Here is an 8,089-nt window from a genome sequence, read left to right as displayed (position 1 = left end):
GCCCACTGCTTGAATACTGCTCACCAGTGTGGGATCCGTACCAGACAGGGTTGATAGAAGAGATAGAGAAGATCCAACGGAGAGCAGCGCGCTTCGTTACAGGATCATGTAGTAATCGCGAAAGCGTTACGGAGATGATAGATAAACTCCAGTGGAAGACTCTGCAGGAGAGACGCTCAGTAGCTCTGTACAGGCTTTTGTCAAAGTTTCGAGAACATACCTTCACCGAAGAGTCAAACAGTATATTGCTCCCTCCTACGTATATCTCGCGAAGAGACCATGAGTATAAAATCAGAGAGATTGGAGCCCACACAGAGGCATACCGACAAGCCTTCTTTCCACGAACAATACGAGACTGGAATAGAAGGGAGAACCGATAGAGGTACTGAAGGTACCCTCCGCCACACACCGTCAGGTGGCTTGCGGAGTATGGATGTAGATGTAGATGTAGAAGTCGTTGAGCCACTCACATATTTGGGAACCAATCCCATATACTCGTACCTTAGTTAGGAGTCTGCAGTGGGGCACCGAGTCAAACGCTTTCCGGAAGTCAGGGAATATGGCATCCGTCTGATACCCTCCATCCATGGTTCGCAACATATCATGTGTGACCTCTTCCTCGCCCGCCACCCCCTGACCGCGGCTCCCGCCCGCAGAGTCCGGCTGGCGGCGCCGCCTGCTGGTGTCCACCCCCGGCTGCGAGCTGCCCGCCATGGAGCTGCGCTCCGCCGCGGTGGCGCCCTACCTGCAGCGGGAGCCGGCGCCGCCCTGCCTGGCCGCCAGCCCCGCCGTGCTGTCCAACGCGACGCACCTCTGGACGCGGGACCGCCGACCAGACTGCTGCCTGCAGCTGCTGCTGCCGCGGCCGCGCTCCGACTCTGCCTACTCGTGAGTCTTGTAATATTACTGCATTTCAGATACTTTCAAAATGAGATACGCTACTGGCTTTAAAATTGCTACACAAAGAGGAAATGCAGATGATAAACCGGTATTCGTTGGACAAATATATTGTACTAGAACTGACATGTGATTACAGTTTCACGCAATCTGGGTGCATAGATCCTGAGAAATCAGTACCCAGAACAACCACCTCTGGCCATTGTAACGGCCTTGATACGCCGGGGCATTGAGTCAAACAGAGCTTGGATGGCGTGTACAGGTACAGCTGCCCATGCAGCTTAAACACCATACCACAGTTCATCAAGAGTAGTCACTGGTGTATTGTGACGAGCTAGTTGCTCGGCCACCATTGAACAGACGTTTTCAGTTGGTGAGAGATCTGGAGAATGTGCTGGCCAGGGCAGCAGTCAAACATTTTCTGTATTCAGAAAGGCCCGTACAGGACCTGCAACATGCGGTCGTGAATTATCCTGCTGAAATGTAGGGTTTCGCTGGGAACGAATGAAGGGTAGAGCCACGGGTCGTAATACATCTGAAATGTAACGGCCACTGTTCAAAGTGCCGTCAATGCGAACAAGAGGTGACTGAGACGTGTAACCAATGGCACCCCGTACCATCACGCCGGGTGATACGCCAGTATGGCGGTGACGAATACACGCTTCCAATGTGCGTTCACTGCGATGTCGCCAAACACGGATGCGACCATCATGATGCTGTAAACAGAATCTGGACTCATCCAAAAAAATGACGTTTTGCCATTCGTGCACCGAGGTTTGTCGTTGAGTACACCATCGCAGGCGCTCCTGTCTGTGATGCAGCGTCAAGGGTAACCGCAGCCATGGTCTCCGAGATGATAGGCTATGCTCCTGCAGACGCCGTCGAACTGTTCGTGCTGATGGTTGTTGTCTTGCAAACGTCCCCATCTGTTGACTCAGGGATCGAGACGTGGCTGCACGATCCGTTACTGCCATGCGGATGAGATGCCTGACATCTCGACTGCTAGTGATACGAGGCCGTTGGGATCCAGCACGGCGTTCCGTATTACCCTCGTGAACCCACCGATTCCATATTCTGCGAACAGTTATTGGATCTCGACCAACGCGAGCATCAACGTCGCGATACGATAAACCTCAATCGCGATAGGCTACAATCCGACCTTTATGAAAGTCGGAAACGTGATAGTACGCATTTCTCCTCCTTACACGAGGCATCACAACAACGTTTCACCAGGTAACGCTGGTGAACTGCTGTTTGTATATGAGAAATCATTAGGAAACTTTCGTCATGTCAGCACGTTGTAGGTGTCGCCACCGGCGCCAACCTTGTGTGAATGCTCTGAAAAGCTAATCATTAGCGTATCATAGCATCTTCTTCCTGTCGGTTAAATTTCGCATCTGTAGCTCGTTATCTTCATGGTGTAGCAATTTTAATGGCCAGTAGTGTATTTGTCATAAAACAGAGGAACAGCCATCGGGCTGTTGTTTGTAAAGATATTAAACATCATCAGCGCATGTGTAATCCGACAAAACACTTTATAATGTGCGCCTAAACCAAGACGCGCGTCCTGCGTTAAAATATTTCAAATAAACACTATGACCCGCTGGGCGCAGATATTTAAATCATTGCCACAGCGCTCGATAGCAATAAGCTGCGAAACATCTGAAAGAACAATTCATCATTTATTAAGAAATGTTCTAAAGACTTCATTACCTTTTTACATTTGGTCACCGACGTGTTAAGACGTGTTGTGTAGCACCGCTTCAAGTTATATTTTATTTAGTGTCAAAAACGATGTAAATCACCAAGCAAAAAGCTGTGGTAAACCGCGTGACGCTAAAAAATACTTATGCGCACGCCAGAAGATTTAATTTTTAAGAAATCTCGGACTGACAAAAGCAGCGATTGTTGAACTGCTCCATGTACGAGAGGAACATAAAAATGTAAGTTTTGTATTCACTGTATATTTGTTAATGTCTATTAGTTTAACGCCTTTGTTCTATGAGAATATATTGATGTTTCACGTCTTTTTTTAAAAAAATTATTTCAATAATAATAATAATAATGATAATTATACAACGTAACCCACTTCGTTATAAGATTAGTGGTTCCTAATTTGTTCAAACATCAATTACAGCTAATTATAGGTTTAATTAATTTGTGAGCTACAGATGCTTCACTTTACAGAAAATCTCTGCTTATTCTTTTCTTTAAACTCACCATGATTTTTCAATGTATGTAAGCTTTGTTACAGGTTTGCTCTTCATCGCCGTATCTCGATTGTATTCGGGAGGACATTAATGTGTTCAATTTCCAGTTTGATAACTTTTTATAAAATTTCACTTTTTTGCATTCATTTCCATTTCTTTATTATTCCTATAGGTCCCTTAGGTATTTTCATCGAAGATTCTGATTGCGTGAAGGCATTTTAGGTGAAAGGTTAGTCACGAAACCACCTTCGCGTAATCAAACCTTACGTGTCCTGAACACAATCGAGAACCTACGCATCGGCGATCATACATTAATTTTTCTCTCTTTCCAAGTCGTACCAAAAATGGCAAAGCAGAACTGCTGTGAGTACGCAATCTAGTGTTACAGGTTGCGTTCTTTATCTTGTAGGCAAACATTGCCAAGCATTATCATCATCACGGTTATATTTGATTAAATGTGTGTGAATAGCTAAATCTGTAACACTAGTCTGCTCTGCTCGCCATTCACTGCCTGCTATCAGCCGCGAAGCTACGATATTTCCGAATCGGGGCAAAAACTTGACTGTGGCGCCCCCTCTCCAGAGCTTGAGAAATGACGTAAAAAATTTAAAAAAAAATCGATTTCTCAAAAATATGTTCGTTTCCTTGCGCACATCTTTCTGAAGAGTTTGATGTACAAAACCTACATGTTCGAGGAAATGTAAGACATGTTACTCGGTCTCAAGAGTGCCGAAGTGCAGTGCCACGACTCTTCACACAGCATTCTTCTGTCGCACGTCACTGCGTTTCGCTCTGTGGAATTCAAACACGTATATTTGTAACGGAAGCCATCAAACCTATTTTCAGGACAGTGGAAATTAAAATTTACTGTGGTCCTCTCCTGCTCCCCCTTGGCCCGTTTGACATCCTACCCCCCTTAAAGAAAAACTCACAATTAATACTGGGAGGCATCATTTGTCACCGGGAGAATAAGGGCTCTTCAGAAAGTTTGCACTCTTTACTGCCTGTTAGCTAATAATTTTCTCTTTTATGTGACACAAAATTAGGTATAGGAAACACAAAACCAGTAAAGGCAAGAGACAAGCAAGACAGTACACTTATCTGGAATCCTTAGGTCCCGGCATTTTTTCTCTCTAATCTTGCTATGGCTTTACATGGCGTACTTTCCTTTCTTTGCGAAAGAATTTATTACCTCGTCAAAGTTCATCAAACGTTTTGCTACATGAAAAATCGAAACGTTGTTGTCTAATACTGAAAAAGATGTTTATATAAATAGTACCCAAGACTGGTGTGTTTTCTCTATTTGATTACGTCTACTTTGTCACTGTCTGCTAGATAAAACGTAACAGTCCTTTCTAATATTGCAGCGATTGTAGCACACGATAAATAAGCGAGACTATTTTGGCACAAATGGTCATTTTTATTTACTTCATTTATATAAATAACACGGCAGAACATAATTCACAAAATACTGATATCAAATGCCTGTTACGCCTACTACATACGAAAAGTTTTATGTTAAGATATATTTTCACATTTCACTCACACGTTCCAGTTTCTCAAGTGTAATGGTACTTGAGTTGCGCGGCCTTTGCGGCGCCTCGCGTGGGCCACTCGATGCCGGTAGTGTTCTGCTGTGTTTCTGTTAACTACTTAGCATATTTCTGAGGCAACATTCGGATATGATTTCATTTTTGATACATCGATGCGTTTGTGTTGCGGTGATGTTATTCCTGTGTGTATTCTTTCTTTTGTCACTATGATCTTTGACGTGCTTGTGGCTCTGATTTTTGGGCGCGTGAGCGATTGTTAGTTAGTTGTTGAGTTGTTAGAGAGTCGGACCTTGAGAAAGCCAAGTGTTGGACGTCATGTTGGAAAGACGCATAACGTAGTCCGCTTATAAAATGTGAACTTTAACAGTGACTGTGAGAGAGATGTTTTCAAGTATGTTTTGTATTGTGAAGTGATGTTTTGCGTTTACGTGATATTGCAATAAAAGCAATTAAAAGAAAGTGTAACTTAAATTCGGAGTGCTGATTATTTTTTTACATCACCATTGTGCTAACTTTGAAAGGTTTAATCTTGAAGAATGTTTTGTGAAGCGCATCTACAAAACTTTTGAATATAGCAGGATAACACCTTGGCCTCTTTGCATCCGAGCTTGGAATCATAACCACCTAGATTTTCAACGATTGAGCCATGATTTTACGACGAGACCAGCGTGGGAAACACAAAAAGATGAGTGCCTAGTTTTTTCATTATTACATGAAATGACTATTAACTGTGCTCTAATGACGCCTGCCACATAATATGACTGTTGTTGCCCGAAAATGCAGTATTTAGCAGCGTGAGCAACACCACAATTGTTATTAAAGTCTGACCTTTGCTGTGGTAGGGTTGTTAGACAAGCATGAGATCGAAAAGTAGTAGTACGAAATTTTTATATAAATATGGAATCCTCATATTCTTCCATATAATTTCTCGATGTCTCCTTTTTTCTCCTTTAGCGTTCTGAAAAACCATCTTGTCATCACTAATTCCGTAACTATTCCTGCCATCATCAAACCTCATTCTCTGGTTAACTTGGCTAACCCTGCGAGAATCACAAGCTCAGTTACCCCGCATCTATTCTCCGGTTAGGCGTTATCACGTTTTCGTACAATGCGTTTTGCGCGCTATTTCGAGAATAGAATTTAAAGCGGCCACTAACTGGGGAGCGTGCAACTGGCAGTGTAGCAATATGGCGAAAATTTTCTTTCAAAATTTCATTTTCTTGGATGTACCAAGAAGATAAGGTGTAATCTTTCTCAACTGCTATTTCCACTCTGGTAGCCTGAATGTATGGGATTCGCTAATAATTATAACAACGCTGATCCTTTGCACACCAATCAACGACATAAACAGCGATTGACATTCACCCGTTGGGTTTTGTTCAGCTGAGTTCTTATAGCCCCGTCCCCTTTTGTCTGCGGGAAAGTTTTTTATTTGTAGATCCGACCGGGATTCCCGTGGCAGAGACATGACGTATGCTACGCACACATTCAAAAATCAACTTATGATTCTTCCAAAAATCAATTTATGATTCGTTCAAAAATCAGAATGTGTTCGAAATGTTCAAAAACCAACTGGGATGCGTTTCAAAATCAATGAGTAATCGATAGACCAACGCGCACTGGACGGACGGTGAGGCACTTTGTGAAACGAGACTTTTTCTTCCTGAATATGAATTTGGGGGCCCAGAAATTGCCATCTGGGGCAGATACCTATGTCTCCCCCGCCCCCCCTCCTCATAGATTCGGGCCTGCCTGCTGCCTCAACTTCCTACACCTTCCCTACACCTCCAGTGTGCGCAGATGGCTGGTTAGACAACGTTCTTCCACACAACCGACATACGCTATCTGATCAGAAGTATCCAGACACAGATTACTGGGCATTAATATGGCAGTGTGACTATTGTTCGCCTGTATGATGGCTTGACTCAGCTGGAGACTCAGTTAGGGGTCTAAATGCCGGCCATTCCTCCTCAAGAGCCGAAACCCGAGAAGATAGTGCAGTGGGCGCTGGGATCTGGAGCGAAGTCGACGTTCTGTCTCATCCCAGAGTTGTTCCACTGGGCTCATGCCGCAGCTCTGGGTAGGCCTGTCCATATCAGGATAAGTCGTGTCCACAAACCATTGCTTCACACACAGAGCGCACTGTCATGCTGATGCAATCATCGTCTCAGAATTGTTCCTCTACTGTACACAGTACATAATGCTGTAAAATGTGGTCATACCCTTCTGACTTGGAGTTTGTTTAAAAGCAGTAAGGGACGACACCCCAACCATGAGAAAAACACCACCTCCTCTGTAATTCACTGCAACACTACACATGACGTGATGCAACGTTCCTCAGATGTGCGCCAATCCAAAACCCTTCCATTGGATTGCCACAGCGCTACCCATAACTCGAAATCACTCCAGTCATCCGCTATCCAGTGGCATCGCCCTTCACATCACTTCAATTGTCGCTCAATTCTGAGTACAGAAATGTATTGCTCATTAGCAGCTCCTCCACCATTGTACCCCATTCTTTTTAACTCTCTATGCACAGTCATTGTATAAGGCGTACTGATCTACTTGTTCTTGGTTTAGTTGTGGTTCTCCCTCCGCATTTCCACTTCACCAGGAGTCAGGCAACATCAGAACGACTGAAATGTCCCTGATGGATTTGTTACTCAGGCGACATCCAATGAGTAGTCCACGTTCGAGGTCACTGAGCTCTCCAGTCTTACCTATTCTGCTGTTACTGCTTCTCTACTGACAACACAATACCTCCCCCCCCCCCCCCCCCGGGCCCCCGCCTCATTTTACACTGACATGGCCGTCTCTCATAACACCTGGTGGCTGTGCCTCACTTAGGTCTGTCCGGATACTTTTGATCAGATAGTTTTATCATTCGGCGCCCTCACCCTTCACCCCATATGCCCCACTACCTCAGACATTACTTTCTTTTCCTTGGACTTTTGCTAACATCTATAAAAATGTTTCAATCGTGATTTCGGGAACATTATATTCCCACTTCAGATGTAGAAACTTACCGAAACAAGGGAGGAAATATGGTGTAAGTGCAGTATGCACGGAACAATGACGGTTCTTCTTTCCGGGCACTCAGACCGGTCGCTAGTTTACGCTTTACACCACGCTTCCCGCTCGCACCACTGCGTCACGTCCGCCTGTTCCACAGTGCAGTCTGGCGTTCAGGGCATGCAACCACCTCGCAGCTGACTGCGTGAGTTTCTCTTTCTATTGATCGATTTCAGTGCTTTCAATTTTTGCTCGGTTTTTCACTCACGTAGTTTATTATCCCCACACGTTTCGATTCCGTCTCCTGGTTCCCTCTTTTCTAAACTGACTAACCCGACCGCACTTGCTCGGTTATGTTCGTAAGCTAACTACCATCGGTAGTTACTTTTTTACAATTCCATGCATACACTATATTTC

At 44.5% G+C, this 8,089-nt stretch overlaps 1 protein-coding gene across 1 annotated transcript in view; it reads left to right on the top strand.

Annotated features, from left to right (window-relative positions):
- Positions 1-712: 712 nt before the first annotated feature.
- Positions 713-8,089, top strand: part of LOC126153376 (uncharacterized) — a 91,696-nt gene continuing 84,319 nt past the window's right edge. Inside the window, exon 1 of the mRNA XM_049916067.1 lies at positions 713-888. Coding sequence (XP_049772024.1) covers positions 713-888 — 176 coding nt within the window. The remainder of the gene's footprint in view (positions 889-8,089) is intronic.

The sequence above is a fragment of the Schistocerca cancellata genome, chromosome 2 (assembly GCF_023864275.1).
Source record: "Schistocerca cancellata isolate TAMUIC-IGC-003103 chromosome 2, iqSchCanc2.1, whole genome shotgun sequence".
Taxonomy (NCBI): Eukaryota; Metazoa; Arthropoda; class Insecta; order Orthoptera; family Acrididae; genus Schistocerca; species Schistocerca cancellata.
The sequence above is the reverse complement of the archived record's forward strand: the minus strand, read 5'-3'. Positions and strand labels throughout refer to the sequence as shown.